The sequence below is a fragment of the Mastacembelus armatus genome, chromosome 22 (assembly GCF_900324485.2).
Source record: "Mastacembelus armatus chromosome 22, fMasArm1.2, whole genome shotgun sequence".
Taxonomy (NCBI): Eukaryota; Metazoa; Chordata; class Actinopteri; order Synbranchiformes; family Mastacembelidae; genus Mastacembelus; species Mastacembelus armatus.
In genome coordinates, this window is record NC_046654.1 from 1,569,043 (window position 1) to 1,585,975 (window position 16,933).

The 16,933-nt window shown below is 46.8% G+C and overlaps 2 protein-coding genes across 3 annotated transcripts in view; one reads left to right on the forward strand and one right to left on the reverse strand.

Moving 5' to 3' along the window:
• The window catches only part of brf1a (BRF1 general transcription factor IIIB subunit a), an 80,770-nt gene that overhangs the window by 59,138 nt on the left and 4,699 nt on the right, over positions 1-16,933 (reverse strand). For both annotated transcript variants that reach the window (XM_026301121.1, XM_026301130.1), the window contains 4 exons: positions 14,559-14,732; positions 12,711-12,742; positions 8,813-8,885; positions 1,289-1,438 (listed from right to left, as the gene is read on the reverse strand). In XM_026301121.1, coding sequence (XP_026156906.1) covers positions 1,289-1,438; positions 8,813-8,885; positions 12,711-12,742; positions 14,559-14,732 — 429 coding nt within the window. The remainder of the gene's footprint in view (positions 1-1,288; positions 1,439-8,812; positions 8,886-12,710; positions 12,743-14,558; positions 14,733-16,933) is intronic.
• On the forward strand, positions 3,515-7,561 carry LOC113126970 (BTB/POZ domain-containing protein 6-B). The gene is made up of 4 exons (XM_026301143.2): positions 3,515-4,403; positions 4,869-4,959; positions 5,232-5,350; positions 5,949-7,561. Exons 1-4 carry the CDS (start codon positions 4,000-4,002, stop codon positions 6,979-6,981), a joined length of 1,647 nt encoding a protein of 548 aa, XP_026156928.1. The 5' UTR covers positions 3,515-3,999; the 3' UTR covers positions 6,982-7,561.

Consider the following 16,933-nt stretch of genomic DNA (forward strand, 5'->3'; position numbering starts at 1 on the left):
AACACCTTGAGGACTGGAGGAATGGGGGCTCCTCAGCCTGTGGAGCCAACAGTCCACCCCCACTCACAAACACACTTAAAAAGGAGTAACAACACTAATATTATGCAATGAAATGCAGTGTGAGCCTTGAAGGGGAACAGTTATATAAGTGTCATTAGAGCTGCCTCGCTCAAGAGCCTGTTAAAAGATAGATGCACGCTCCTTCTGCTACATGCACACGTCTCACAGCCTGCAGGACTGAAGTGATGGCTTTTCACTCCACAGAGGACTTTCTCAAAGCTTTCATCACATTACCTTGAAACCACGTAACCATAAAGTTGTTAAAGCCTGTTTCCTTTCTAAATGCAGAGCTAACTTTGTCATTTGTGACTTTACTCTCCTCTTCGTCGTGACAATCATTCAAAGTAATGCAAAATGTAGTTTCCGAACTCTTCCATCCTAAGCAGCTTTTTGTGGATACATGTTTCTGGCTCATCAACAGCAAAATTTTTCATCATATTTGTGAACAAACTTTTCCTCCTTCCATCAGCGTATCCCTCTCAATGATTTATGATAAGCAATTAATTATTCAGGCAATGCAGCAGTGGAACAGAGAAAGCCGAAAATTGAAACCGTGAGTGTAAACATGCAGTCTACAGGACATCCAGTCCAGGACGTCTCGGCTGGTAACGCGTCGGAGCCGAGCGGATTCGTGCTGTCACCAGCTGAGACGCCACGAGGAGAGAAGAGCTTTGAGCTCGGCTTCTTCACATAAACTGCATCACAAAGCCCACACAGGGAGGACGGCAGGCAGACAAACTCGAGTAGGTTCAGGCAGGTTTGCCTCGCCCACAGGTCTCTGTCAGAAAACCAACAAACTCAGGTTTTAAATCACGACTGCAACAACTGTCAAGACAGGCAGGTGATGTGTTGCTGCACAAACCTGCCTGTTCGTAACGTTACAAGAACCACATTCGGCCTCGGGTGCCGGTGCTACGTCACTCAATTCTCATTTCACTGGCCTGCTACAGGAAGAGGTCAAAGGTCAGCCTTAGCTATAGAGGCTGTTACACAAGGCTCAGCTTGTTGTAGAGTCGGTTTAGAAGAACAAATGTTACAAATGCTGCTGGTCACTCGGCAGCTTGTCAGGAGGAGCTGAAGCATGTTCCTTAACGTTGGATGCCAACAGAGCGTTCATCACTCGCTCCGCAGGTTTTTCTCAGACGACTGAAACTCACTGGCGACCTGAAATAGAGAAACAGTCCACAGAGACTGAGTAATGTTCAGCCTTGCTTTGTCTCATGGTTACCTGCTCCACAGAGTCCCGACGGCCTCCGTCCCGTGTGCATCCAGTCCCTCTTCATCCTCTGCACCAGCCTCATCGCTGTCATGGAGACTTCGTGGTTCTTCTCTCCAAAGCCCAGCATCTGGGCGAAACGGGGAATATACAGGCACGGGTCTGATGGGGACAGGAAGATTTGGAGAAGATTACAATGTTCGTGTATTTTAAGGTCAACTCAGTCTGCAGGATATTTTCCAATTAAACTATTTTAAATGAAATTCAGTGAAAATGTAGGTACATATTAGTTATTTTCTCCACCAAAGAAAACGTGTTTCTTTAACCAAAATCCTGCTTTAGATTCCAGCAGATTTAAACCTACTAACACCTGTGATCTCCCCAGTAAAACCAGTCTCCTACAGCTGGCTGCTAATTAGCTCCACTGGAGAACTGGAGGATTAGCATTTAGCTCATGTGCATCATGATGCAGCCTGTTTCTCGTTCCAGATTTTCTCAGCTGGCAAAAGGACGTGAACGGGCAACAATCCAATCACAAGCGTGTATTCAAACTTGTGCTTCTCAAATGTCTCTGAGAAACTTGTACTGTGTAGCACATCATAAACTTTATGGAAAACTATTTGGATTCAGCTAAAATCCACCTGCTTTATTATAAAAACAACAGCCTGGCAGGTGGCCTGTTTTTATTTTATTCTAAAAACGGTTTAACTGTGTTAAGTCTAATTTAATACTGAAATTGGGAGAAATCCTTTTCCACTGTGGCCAGGAGACAAAAAGAGTTTCGTGTCCCGGCTGCGACAGTGCAGTTAAGTATCTTTGAAGTCAGTGGCTGCTTTTAAAGAGCAGTCCAGTGGAAAGCTGGTAGAGCCAGCTGGTAATAAGATCCAGGCTGATCCCTTCCCCCTCTGCTCCCTGTAATGATACGTCTGCAGAGCCGGTCATCGCCGCTCCAAGTTTTACTGGAGTGTCTGTAAATGTTGGGCCAGGCAAGATGTCCTCAGAATAAAAAGAGGCTGTTTAAGGGGGAAATATCCACCTCAAAACCTCTTTCACTGTTGAACAGAATGAGTGAGTCACTCTGTGAGAGAGCGCTGTAGGTTAGCGTCTTATGTACTCACTTCCCCTCACCCTGCCTCGCCTACACTCTGCTTCTGCTCCCACACTCCTCAAAAAGTGCTTCGACCACCGCCAAAGAAAGACGGCGAACTTGCTCCTTTCAATCAAATGTGGGAGCAGTGCTGCATGAATGGCATTACAATGTTATTGTGCAGTTGTGGGGAAGCAACACCCTTCCCTGAAAACTTGGAGCTGCATTGCATTCTGGTCTATTTTCTGTCGCTGTGGGTGTAAAAACCATGATGGGCTTTCTATTTTAATGTCAGTGACTGGTGTCATGTTTGTAGGGGCTGATGAGATTGATAGGTGCGATAACAATGGCTCAGTGTTTTACATAGGGGGTCACAATAATGACGAGCAAATCTCTTGAAAAATCAAGCGCAACATGGCAGGTTTGTCTGTTTTATGACACATACATGTACACGCTGCATGATGTTGACGTTTGCTGTGTTATATTGAAAGCTGTTTCTATTATTTTGTCCACCCCATTTTCTTTCAAAATGCACCATCACATCAGCAGCACAAAGTGCAGTCTTCAAAATGTCTCATGCAGCTGAATCATCACAAACTGCTTCATACAAAAGGGACAGATTAGCCTATTATGACCTATTAGTTATTGAACAGAGCCTCATTGAGATGAATGGTGTGGACAAAATAAGAGAAACACCCGTCAGAGTAATTAAATGATCACGCAGCTAAACCAACAGCTCTGAGCACAAACTGAACATCATCACCGTCATGGAGGAGGATTTGCTGCAGGGCTGTTGGATTTAATTGCATTAAGTTTCGTTAGGTGTGTCTAACAAAGTGTGTTATGTAAGACTTTGAAAACATTTCCCTGTCCTCACTGTGTAAATAGACTTTGCAAGATAAGGATCGAGTTTTATTCTAATCAATATCCCCAAATAACCAACTAAAGAAACTTTCCTTTCAATACGTTTATTACTACGTACTAAAACAGTGAGCTCTAGTTGCTGAGGCGGAGGAGGAACGGTTTGGTCCATGACGCACTCTGCGGAGCCGCGGAGGGAGGCGCGTCGACCTTCTGACGTCAGCACCGTGCGTGAATCTGATTGGCTCTCGGTGAGTTCTGGGCGTCGACGGGAAAAAAAAGGGAAAAAAAAGGGAGAGCTCGTAAAAACTCCCGACAAATGACGATTTAGCTCGAAGGCGAACGGCCGCAACGGGACGTCGTAGCTCCGTGTCGGTCAACAACCGGTCCGGAGGAAGTGGAGAAATATCTGCGGGGGATTAACACAGAGCCTGGGTGGGGAAATAGAGAAGAGAAGCAGCTGAGACTCTCCGGATTATCCCACTTCACTGGAAAAGGGAAAACAAGCTGCGGCGCTTCGTGGACGCGTCTCCGTCCGGAGAGGATGAGGTGACCGCCACAAGCCGACGAAAAGTCCCGGTGGTCGAAGTTGGAAAAAATACTCCACATGTTGTGTAAACTTCGCTGTCGATGCCGCTTTGAAGCGGCGCCGTAGGAGCCGAGTTTCTCGCAGAAAAGGGTGAATCCTCCCTCCGCAATCTTCTGGTCCAACCGGAGCTCGATCGCGATTCGGTTCAGCGGATACTAACACGGACAAGATCGGGCGGTTGTGCCGATGCCCACGGCAGACTGCAGGCTGCTCCATCATGGCCGGATCATGAGGTGTCTGACTTATCTACTCCTGCTCCCAGAAACCCTGAAAAAGTCCAAGAAGGTCGGCAGGCTCCCCGGCGGGCTGCCGGTATGTTATGAGATCCTGACCCTGTCCCTGACGAGCAAGAAGAAGCCGAAGGAGAAGAAGATGGCTGCGGAGCTGTACCCCGCCGCCAACACCAACAACACCAACCTGGCCAACGGCACCACGGTGGCGGACGCCGAGAAGACGAAGGAGGTGCGGGTGAGCCAGGCCAGCAGCAGCGGCGGCAGCACGGCGACCACCCCGACCACCCAGCAAAACATCAACAACAACAACGTAGACCCACCCAGCTGGCAGTGCAGCCACCCCACACTGAGGGAGAGGTAACCGGCACCAGCTCCCAGAACCAGGGTTCAGTCCAGTAAGGCAGAAATGATCAGTATTAGGCGATGAGACACTGGGGGTCAGTGCATTTAATGTGACAGCAGCTGAGGAGGAAGATAAAATGCACCATAAAGTGCAATAAGGTCAATGTGCTCGGCCCAGTTTGCACAGTCAGTGTTAAACTTGATGTTGGACCTAGTTATGCACAGCAAAGTTTAAAGTTCCTATCATAAATCTGTGTCTTGGTTTTTTTAATGATAGTAAAGATGGAGATTGGATTCACTTAAAGGCACAACGAGCAGGTTTATTGATAATGAAAATAACCATCAGCTGCAGCCTTTTGGTTTAGCTATATGCTCCCAGATCCTATGAATATAACCAGCGTCTCTGGGCAAAAACAGTGTGGGAGGACTAGATGTTATACAATACTTGAGGCTTATTCATGAGACCTACTCTGCTTTTAGGAACGCCTTGATGTTTAACAATGAGCTGATGGCTGACGTCCACTTCATTGTTGGCCCCACGGGGGGATCGCAGAGGGTTCCAGCACACAAGGTAAAGACGTTTCACCTCCTGGAATAAAACGGTGTTTGACTTCCTTTAATGAGAGAATACATGAGAAAACACTGAAGGCGGTGGTGACGCACCAGAACGGAGAAATGTTAAGTGTCTAAACCTAAATGTACTTTCAGCTGAGTAGGGAAACTATCTGCGTTTACTGCACCGGCGCCGCTGAGGAGAACCGTTCTCTGCTCCTTTGTTGAACTCAGCAGAGAAGAGCGATTCTGGTTGCATGTGTCTCTAATGCCTCTGCTCCTCCCTCCCAGTATGTGCTGGCCGTGGGAAGCTCCGTCTTCTGTGCCATGTTTTACGGCGATCTGGCAGAGGAGGAGTCTGAGATCCATATCCCAGATGTGGAACCTGCTGCTTTTCTAATTCTGCTGAAGTAAGCCACTCGCCATTCCTCACACAGACAGCCAAAGGAGAGATGACAAGCTCAGTCAGTGTCACTTCAAAGCATATTATTACTCATCCAACGCTAAGCTGAGGGGAATGCCAAAGTGCTTTGAGCACAGAGAGCAGTGGCAACAGCTTAGTGCTTTGTAATTGCTAGTTTTCTCAGCACTCATTGTTCAACCAGAAACATTTCCCCCCTTTTTCTTCCTCATCCACAGCCTGACGGTTTTCTTTTTAGAGGGCAATGTATGCAGGCTTGTAGTTATAAATAGTCTTTGTTGCTCATTCAGCAGCACAGCGTCGTGGACTGTGTGATATGTCTTTTGAGAACAGGGTAGGATGTGTTAAAGTCATTGTCCAGGCCTCTCTGGGAGGAAAAGGAATAATTATTTCCATTTTACTTTGTGTAAAATCTCCTGATGCACTGGGAATTAAGACTAGAAACAAGAAGAGCCCTGAGTTTACATGCTGCACCACATCTCATTATGCAGAATAATATTGAAGTAGTTGAGCGATGTCTTGGAAGTGCTTTAAAGTGAGGTTTCTGCTCATTAGCTGTGATTAAAGGAGACCTCTTCTTCTCCCAGGTACATGTACAGTGATGAGATCGACCTGGAGGCGGACACGGTGCTGGCCACCCTGTACGCTGCCAAGAAGTACATTGTCCCTGCACTGGCCAAGGCCTGCGTCAACTTCCTGGAAACGAGCCTGGAGGCCAAGAACGCCTGCGTGCTGCTGTCCCAGAGCCGCCTGTTCGAGGAGCCCGAGCTGACGCAGCGCTGCTGGGAGGTTATCGATGCCCAGGCTGAGCTGGCGCTGCTCTCCGAGGGCTTCTGCGAGATCGACCTGCAGACGCTGGAGATCATCCTGCGAAGGGAGACACTTAACACTAAGGAGGTGGTGGTGTTCGAGGCCGTTATGAACTGGGCCACAGCTGAGTGTAAGAGACAAGGTTTGGGGCCCACCACCCGCAACAGGAGAGAAGTCCTGGGCAAGGCGCTGTTCTTAGTGCGCATCCCCACCATGACCCTGGATGAGTTTGCTAACGGGGCGGCGCAGTCTGATATTCTGACACTGGAGGAGACGCACAATGTGTTCCTGTGGTACACGGCAGCTAAGAAACCCAAACTGGACTTCCCTCTGACTCAGAGGAAGGGTTTGGCGCCTCAGCGGTGCCACCGCTTCCAGTCCTCAGCCTACCGGAGCAATCAGTGGCGCTATCGCGGCCGGTGCGACAGCATTCAGTTTGCAGTAGACAAGAGGATCTTTATCGCTGGTTTGGGCCTGTATGGGTCAAGTGGCGGAAAAGCCGAGTACAGCGTCAAAATCGAACTCAAGAGACAAGGGGTGATCCTGGCGCAGAACCTGACAAAGTTTGTGTCCGACGGGTCGAGCAGTACGTTTCCGGTGTGGTTCGAACATCCTGTTCAGGTGGAGCAGGACGCGTTCTACACGGTGAGCGCCGTGCTGGATGGGAACGAGCTGAGCTATTTTGGCCAGGAGGGCATGACAGAGGTGCAATGTGGGAAGGTGACATTTCAATTCCAGTGCTCCTCTGACAGCACCAACGGGACTGGGGTACAGGGAGGACAGATCCCTGAGCTTGTGTTCTACGCATAAGCTGCTCCGGACTGCTGATGGAAAATTCAGTTCATCCGGCTCCCAGCCTTCAACGTAATGTAGCATTAAAAACACTCCAGTGAGGTCACACTAAATGGCCTGGCTAGTTCTTTGAGAGACTATTTTAAAAGCGAAGGAGCTGTTTTATCTTATTTAATTTAATGTTATTTTTTATTTAAATACTGGGTTAACCATTATTTGCTCTGATGCTGTGTTTAAGGGCTGTGGCTGCTGTAGAAACAACATGAATACAGTGATTTGTGGTTATATAATCAAGCTGAGCTCCACAACTGGAACAACTAGGGACTGCTTCAAATTTGTGTAATTGCAAGTCTATACACAATGTTGTTACTATAGTGCAGGCAGCAGACTTTATGTCGTGTTATGATTCTAAATGCAAACAGGAAAATCTTGTCGAGCAGATTTGTTTTGCACTTCAGATGATGGCCTCAGAAACGTCGTGTCTTTTGTAAAATACAGTTGAAGTGTTAACAGCTTGATGCTGTTAAGGACCAGATGTGTCTGTATAAGAATGCTTATTCACCTGATGATGAAACATAAAGGTTATAATGTGATTGAAGCCACAGATGTCACATCATTACGCTGTCAGGGCGAGGGGGCTGGGGATTCGAGGGGCAGCAGTGCCCCCTGGGTGCACCCGGGTGAACTACACCTTGATTTTATGGCAACATGATGTTCTTGCTGCAGTGGCTTTACTGAAGGGCGCACTGGGCACAGGATCAGGGGCCTGCAAAGCCTTGGGGCCCATAACCAAGAGCCTCTGTATAAAATGAGATCACACTTTAATTCTGTTCCTTTCCCAATCAGTATCTGTGACACAGGGCCTGATCTGCTAGATTTCTATTATATAACTACACAGTGTGTACTTGAACTCTATTAAAATCAGAAAAGCAGTTTGAAACATGCGTGACAGCAGCTGTATAGTAGAACTGTGGTATTGTGTATTCCATATTTGGAGAGGGCCCTAAGCAGTCGCTCTGGTAGACAAGAGCTTTTCATTGCAAATGATTCTGACCAACAACACGGGCAAACTACACAACAGTAACTTTAGATCTTCTGGAGTCCACAGAACTGAAGACTGAGGTGACAAGTCTGGCACAGAACGGATGGATGTAATTTTTAGTAGCACAAAGTTAACAACAGAACCGTCCAGACTAAACTGAGCGGATCTGAAAAGGGGAATGTTTGAGTTTATTTTATGTGAATCGATACCCAGAGTAACACTGGATCAATTTAAATCACTGCTGTCTTAAAGCGTCAGTGCCTCCCACATTCTTATTTCACTCACAGACTATCGGCGTAAATGATATACTTGCTCGTGGTTTAATGTCCTCATTACTTGGTGGAACCAGACATACAGGTTCTTGTGGAAGACACTGTCCACCTGCCAAACACAGGAACTGGAGGCATTTTTGCCATTTCCCTTGTTCTAAGTTAGAAATGAATTACTCCATCCCTTCAAATCCTTCTGTAGTTCCAGGTTTGCCGCTTTTAACTTTTATGTTACTGGAAGTTGAAAATGTTGTGGTTATGGAAGGTGGTTCAGACAAGGCATCCAAAGACGTCTCCTCTGCTCTGGGACATACTGAGTCACCTTTTTTTTTTTTTTTTAGTGACATAGAGACTAAGTGATTAATCACTAAAACAAGTGGCCGACTCAGTGATAACGAGATTAGCCAGATGTCGCACACATCCACATAAAAGGCGTGAGATAAATGGCCACTGAAACGAGCCGATTCATCATTTACAGAACATGACTTCACAGAATCTCGTGCTGTGAGTGTGGCGGAGCAGAAGCTGAGCCCAGTACCTATAGCAGGAGCGTTGATGCACAGTTCTCTGGCCAGGATGAGAAAGGTTCTTCCCAACACGTAGACGTTCACCTGTGGAGGGAACAAAGATGATGTGAGTGAGGGGACAAAACGCCGTGACGATGAAGCTGTTGCATCACCGTCTGGTCAAGTGTCCTGGTTACATAATCGACCTGAAGGTGGCTGAGCGTTTCACTTCATTACGTGTGATTAAAAGCCGAGCGCTGGTCTATTTGAAGAGCTCGTACGCTCTGTCCATTTATTTCTAATTATCACCCCCCCCCACCCCTGCAGGTGGATTTCTGACCAAAGCCTGTGGACGAGATTTTCTCTCTTTCACTGACAGGATCGTAAAGACGTGACATTTTAACTCCGCAGTTATTTTTGGTGATTTTTACTTTGGCTTGTTGCTGTGACCCCATGACCTTCCTGTATCCGCGGGGAGGACATGACTGACTCATCTGCACGCCACTATTTTTATCACCTGAAGGGTGACCTTTCCCAGACGAGCACCAGCAACTGTTTCACCAAAATCATCAGCAAACACACAAAAAAAAAACAAACCTCCAACAAAAAGACAAAAGGTTATTTTAGATCAGTAACTGAGCTCTGAGGGCAAAAGTTATTTTCACAACAGAAATGTGGAACAAAGATGAATGAATCAATTTATCACATCAGTTCATATAAATGAGCTTGATGTACCTAATATTTTGATTTGTCCATCTGGAATAATTTTTTAAAATACACAATCTGTCCAGCACCAAATCACTTGTTTGATTATTTCTTCTCTGAAGACCAAACTCATCTACATTTACAGACTGTGCAGTTTGTATATTTCATCTTTCCAACACGATGAACAGGCACATACACGTTGTGTTAAAGGCAGAGAGACAGTATATTTAAGGTTTCTGTTCCATACGCTGCTGTGCCTGGATCATATTCATGACTAGAATTACTGAATTCAGGTCAGTTTAGGTTTTACACAGTGTGAGTGTCCCAGGGCTGGACCAGTGGATGGTTAGAGGTTAAACTAGGCTGAGCAGAAAGTTGGAAACCCGGTCTATCCAGTGTGTTTCAGGGAGAATAGTGTGGGCGGGAGGATAAGCGAGAGCGTGTCATTGGGGTTATCACACTGGCACCTCCCAGCACAGATGTTTCATTGTGTTTCACCCACAACTCCTCCAGTAGGCTTGGCAGTAAATTCTGACATCCCCTCCTCCACCCTCACTCCATCTGAAAGGGTCTAATGATGAATACTGTGGAAGAACAAAGCCACAGGGCTGCACATCTATCATCATCTCCACAAATTAACAGCAATAACCCTCAGAAGGACATTTGTGAGGGTTCTGGGCTGAAATCTGAAGCAGCAGGCAGTGAAAGGATCAGGTCATGAACTCAGGTCAGAGAGCTGTCATTCCTTCACACTGACTCTCCAGACCTCCAGGGGCTTGAGGGGGGGGTTCTGGTAGGGGTTTTTGTAGCAGACGGACAGACTGTGGCTCTCAGCCCCCTCTGGAGTCGGGCCTGGGCACAGATGCTTCCCTGCTATTCTGAGACAGCGAATTTATACAAAAACTCAGAACTTGCGGAGAAGGAAATAAAATAATCACTTCTAAGTTTCTGATCTGCTGTGTATTGATTGTTACTCATATCTGTTCGTCTTTACCATTTAGGTGCCGCTTGAAGTGATTCTGTAGAACATTTTTGGGTCCTTCAGCTTATTGTTTTGGCTTTACGCCTCCAACGTTAATGTTTGGTTCAGTTTCAGTGCTCACCATCAACCTTCCTGAAGCCACAGTCCACGTCCTGATCAGCAGCAAACACACAGCAGAACATCTAGACGCTGAAGAGCCACATATTTTATGTTCTATGAATTTCTCTAACATGTGACTCTAACTTAAGTTGATTTCTTTGTTCCAGTCATGCAGACACCATCTGAAAACTTCAAACATCTCTGGTCTGAACATGATATTTGAATCAGTCTAAGATAAAATGAATCACAGAAGCACTGGGGTGAAAGTGACAACCCCAGAAGAATAGAAGGACCTTTTCTTCCGCAGCGCTGAGTGAAACCTTCTGGGTCAAAAGGTCAAACTCAAACCCCTGTGGTCAAACACCACTGTAGCAGTCCCTCCAAACATCAGGCCCGAGTCCGACAGGTGGACGCAGTGACTGAGGCCTCATGGGGAAAGTGTTTTAATTAAAGGATTCCTGATGTTTGACCCGTATGACTGACTGAAAGTCGAATCATACAGTCGGATTATTTCTTCAGGCAAAAACAGTGTGGACACTTTCAGCCAATTATTTGGATAAAATAAAAAGGAATGCACAATGTTTCTGAACGTCTCACAGCAACTACAAATCATTTTAAAGCATAAACCAACTCATCCTGATTTTACAACAATGTCCTAAATGTCATCTTGCTGCAAAATAAAAGCTCGTCAACAAAAAATTATTATTATTTTAAGTGCCTTGGTAATTCAAATCTGCTTCAAGTAAAATCCAAAATGGACCCAGCTACAGAAATAAAACCCTCAGTTCATTAAAGACTTCTTTTTTTTCGAGCTCACGACCACATCTGCTCTCGCTTTGTTAAAAGCCAAATTCAAGGAGAAAAGAGCTCAGCACAAGAGCTAGCAATAAAAACTCCCATAGCCAAAAGCACAAGCTGCCCCTGACAGAGCGAAACGACGTCTGAATAAGAAGCTGTTGACAAATTTTCTGCTCGTCTGCTTTTCTACTGCACCTGCTCCTCAAAAACCTTCATGCATGTGCAGAGACACGCAGCTGATATGGGAAACATTCGGATGTGCTGCATCGGGGGTGTAGGACGAGGAGAACGGCCGATATTTAAAGTCTGTATTGATCCAGGCCTGATCAATAACACTCTTAACTGGAGGTTAGCAGCTTTGTGCGAACAGACCGAGGCTGACCGAGCTCCCTATTCATCCAAACAATGCAGTGGCCTGGGTGTGGATCCATAAAAAAGTGATTGGTGGAATATCACCAACCTACAGCCGCAGCAGCTTAAACACCAGGCATTAATAACGCACCCCCAACCCCACCCCCACAAAATCCACTTCAAATCCACTCCCAGCCTGCACATGCCGGGGTGTGGATGGTGAGGGAGGGGTGCCCAGCTCCTGCAGGACAGCTGGGCACATAAAAATAAAAGCCTCTGACCAGCTGTGACTCCGAGAAATGTCCCACCACCACCACCACACCCCTGACTCACTGGGACTCGGCTGCCATTAAACATGCGGACTAATGGAAGGGTTTCTAAATTTATCCACACACACACACACACACACACACACACACACACACACACACACACACACACACACACACACACACACACACACACACACACACACACACACACACACACACACACACACACACACACACACACACACACACACACACACACACACACACACTCAACGTGGCTTTAATTACGAGGGGAAGGTCTGGAGGCAGAGCGACTGCAGGAGCATGTGGTTCTGCTGAGCTGCATTACTGGAGCCGTGGTGAGGGGTGACGTGTATTTAAGTGGTTGCTCTAACAGGGTGGGCATCAGCACACATCAGACAGAGGGGTCTGCAGGAGTCTGTTTAGTTTATGTTTTCTTCTGAAGGTTGTCGTGATGGGATTATTGTAGGTTTCTTGAAAGAAAATAGTCGATTGCGCATTTAAATCAGGCAAAAATCTCAGGTTTCTCCTCATATCAAATCAAACTGGACAAAACTCAACATCAGCCTGGTTTCTAACAAACTAACGGACACGGGTCACAGGTTTTTAATGTTACATAAACCAAATGAAACTGATTAATCAAAGAAAATGATCTGCAGATGAAATGATTCAAATAATCATTGGTTGAATTTTTAGTCTTACCTGCACGAGGTCACTGAGATCCAGCAGCATGTCTGACAAAAGCAGTTAAGGCAGTGACGTGTTTGCCCACAGAAGACAGAAAGATGAGACAAAGGTTTGATAAAGTCGGTTCCTCGTCCCACATCAGATAAACAACAAACAGAGCGACCAGCCCTCACAAATAGCAGTGGCGTTAAAAAGTGCAAGTGCCGTGTCGTGGGTTTAATGACACGCTGAGTCGGCACCTGTGACCAGAACACACAGACCTGTCAACCCCCCACCTCCGACGCCGACCTCACCAGAACACACGTCTGCCTCACCAGGGCCTGGACGTCCACCCTGACGTGCAGGTCTCCTGGTGATGGGGGGCAACCAGGGTAGATCAGCAGGGACTTCTGAAAGGCCTCAATGGAATCAGCAGCAGTGCAGATCAATCCATTTCCCTGGATATTTACACTGATGAAGCCCACAGATGTCTGGTCTGAGCAGGTTTTTCATGGCTTTAAGAGAAAAGTTAATGCTTCTAACAACAGTTTCACCTTCACTGTGCCATTGTGCACAAAACCAGCTCCATACAGAACTGGTCTTAGCTGGTTTTCCCAGGTTGGAAGAGCCAGACCTTATCACCAGCATCAGGGCTGGACCACTGATGGGCTGAATGGGAACACATCCGTGCAGCCAGGTTCAACATCTGGTGGAAAGACTGAAACCACTAGAGAGGAGGCTGTTCTAGCAGCATATTAACGGCTGTGGCTTTTAAATCAGACGATTAAAGCGGCTGTTCTCCCACAGTCAAAGCTTTGAATGTTTATAGAAACAGCAGATGGTTGAAAGAGTTCAGGCCTCGGCGTCTTTCAAACTAACGCGAAACCGAACAAACAGTCAAACCTGCACTGAGGAGGAACTGACCAGGTGTGGAAACTTACTGATCTGCACAGATCTAACGTTTTATTTCCAATGATTTCATCTGTTTATTCTGTCTAAAAGAAGAAACAAAGCAATATAAGAGATTAACTCCAACAACGGGCAAACAACATAACTGCTGCTTTCCTACGGAGCTTTCTGTTCTATTTTTGTATCTGGTGCATGGATGCATAAGCTGCTCGGATCATGTGGAGTGGAAAAAGAGGCAGGGAAGAGGAAAAATTGTTTAAAAAAAAGATGGAAAAGACTGAGATGTAGAAGGACACGTTCAGAACAGGTCTGTCTGCAGTCGGAGACTGGATCCAGACATTCTGGACCTCGTCTGTATGGTCCAGACCTGCTGGCTGTTTCCTTACCTCTCTGCCCTGCCTCTTTAGCCTCATGCTCCCCTGCGACAACATCACACCCAGCTGTGGAAGAGGAAGCAAGCAGATCTATTTTTACCGCAGCCTCACTCCTCCGAGCATACGCCGACACACGGGCCTGCACTGACGCACACAGAAGCCCAGCAAAGTGGGCAGCAGGAAGTCAATCCACGCTCCTGGCCCCGCTCTCATTAGCTAAACCTGTCCCAGCTGTTCTCTGCTGCTCTTACGTAACACAATCATCCTCATCCTGGAGACGCTCAGGAGTAAATCCACGACGACACGCTGAGCACAGAATCCAAAGCACCACCACAAAGCGTCACTCCCAACTGCAGCTTAGGAAACACAAGAAAGGTGACAGGTCTGGGTCACTTCCAGAACCTGCACACTCAGATTTAACATGTGACACTGGGCTTCACTAGGCAGGTGATGAAAGGAGGTGAGGGGTTTCCTTATTCATGCAGGAGTCAAAGCTCTGTTCAGTTATGGAGGTTTATCTTGACTTGACTCAGCATTTCGGCCCCAAACACACACACTGTGCGTCACTGCGTGCTGAGCGTACGCATCATTTTTAGGATACGGGGCGTTCCCTCCGTGCGGCAGACCATGTAGAGACAGGCGGCGATGACGTGGGAGGCCTTGCGGCCGCGGGTCAGGTGTTTGACGAGCGCCATCTTGTAGAAGTTTAAGGCCGTGTCGAGACAGTGCTGGTTCATCTGCAGCTGGTGACCCAGAGTGTTGATGTGCTGCTTTGCTGAAGAGACACAGACACAGGCAGGTCGTTATCATCATCATCATCATCATCATCATCATCTACAACAATTGAGCATCTCTCGTCTCAGCTGCTGTCGGTAAAAGGGGAAAAACGCTACAAGGTTTTTGTTTCCGGTTCTTGGAAAATAAGGTCTTGTGACTGATTTGAGTATTTCCTCTATCACAAATATAGAAACACTAAGGTAGTTGCAATAAGTTGATTGATTGATTAGTCTGTTATCAAGAATTCAATCAACAGTTATTCTAACACTTGTTTTATGTCATTTTCAAGCAGAAACTCAAAGTAAACAAAGATTAAATCTATAGAGAAATTAATATGTAACTGCAGACCTAATCAATACTGTGCTATAGAATGACCTATGGTGTGATAATTGGATTTTGGCTACTCCCACTTTCATGATGCTGCAGCTCTGCTGAGTCACACTCTCTCTCTCACTCACACACACACACACACTCCTAGTCATACGAGAATTAACGTATGCCTGGAGACAAGCACGAGGGCTCAGTTATACACACACGTCTGCAAACGTGCATGAGCAATCCCACATAACTATGTCCTCTCTCTCTCTCTCTCTCTCTCCCTCTCTCTCCCTCTCCCTCTCTCACACACTCTCACACACACCAGGTGTAACACCAGGTGGAGGCTCGACCAAAATATGTACAATTACTGCAGAGCTGCAGGACATGTCCCATACGTGTGTGTGTGTGTTTCACAACCTCGGATGAGCTCAGCATGTCGAGCCTCCTCGTACACAAACCAGATGTGCTTGACCCACTGAACTGACTGATGTCTGGGAACAGGAGAGGCTGAGCTCATGTTGTGTTGTTCACACACACACACACACACACACACACACACACACACACACACACACACACACACACACACACACACACACACACACACACACACACACACACACACACACACGTCTCTCACAACTCCTGCAGGACGTCACCAGCGTTTTGGTGGAAGCTACAACCATACAGCTGTATCCAGATGTGAGTGACAGCTGGCTGCTGTCGGACGTCCAGATTTCCTGTTCACATCACAAACGTCAGACAGTCTCCCTGAGGCTGAGGCTGCTTATGGAGGAGTTGCACTATAAAACCCTCTGAGATGCTGTTGGAACACACGCCACATTTGCATCATGCAGTCGACAGCAAACAGAAAACATTAACTGGGGCCCTAAGTTCTGCCAAGTTACCGTCACAGATGATAAGTAGGGCAGAGGCTCTGCTGCAGGTGGAATCAGGGCAGGTGTAAAATTAAAATCCAAATAAATAACCAGCATCATAAGAGCAACTAAGTCCTCAACAGGATCCTCAAAAAGACAAACAGGTGAGCTATGGGCCTGACACCACCCCCCCACCCTCAGAGAGAGCAGAGAGAAAACATCAGCCATGTTGGTTTATAACCGAAGGCCTGTTGAAGTTTATATTTGACCTTAGAGAAGTCAAAGCACCTGAAAACCACAGCAGCAACAATGTGTGGACACTGGAGTAAAACCTGCCTGCACCATTAAACATATTCACACACCTTCTGGTTCTACAGACACATTTATGTGAAGCAGACTGTCTTTTTTTTTTTTTTTACTGCAGCTTCACTTTGTGGTTCAGGCTGTTGAGACAAAGTGTGTTTTTGTACATTAAATCTTCCCTGGAGCAGTTTTTTCAAGCTGCATTTAAATTCCAGTCATCACACCTACACTGCAGCGATACATGGGGGACTGGTGATACATTACTGTCCAACACAAACAGCAGGGGGCAGGGGCTACGCTCCCAGACATGAATCAGGCGGCGGCGGGGAGGAGGAGGCGGCACAGACGGTCATGGGGGAACATTTCTGAAGGACAGGAAGAAGAAGAAGAAGAAGAGCTGTTTCTGTCTGAGTCACCTGCAGACTCCCAGAGCCACAGACGACCATAAATTTCCCTACAGACCCATCACACAGAGCATGACTGGGCTATCTCTCACTCACACACACACACACACACACACACACACTTTTCTAACTATCATGAAACAGGGTCTAGTGCAGGCCTGCTGCATTAGGGCAGAGACTCACCGAGCCAACAGCAAAACACTATAACAAAGGCTGAGTTGTTGGGTCACTGAACGTCGCCTTTGTTGGGACCAAAAACTGTCCCTTGAACGCACCACACGGTCTCCAGCCAACGG

What these genes read in the sequence shown, in the direction of transcription:
- LOC113126970 (XM_026301143.2), top strand. Translation starts at nt 4,000, where the DNA reads ATGCCCACGGCAGACTGCAGGCTGCTCCATCATGGCCGGATCATGAGG. An exon ending in CACCCCACACTGAGGGAGAG is followed by an intron (nt 4,404 to 4,868) that starts GTAACCGGCACC and finishes CTCTGCTTTTAG; the next exon opens with GAACGCCTTGATGTTTAACA. An exon ending in AGAGGGTTCCAGCACACAAG is followed by an intron (nt 4,960 to 5,231) that starts GTAAAGACGTTT and finishes CCTCCCTCCCAG; the next exon opens with TATGTGCTGGCCGTGGGAAG.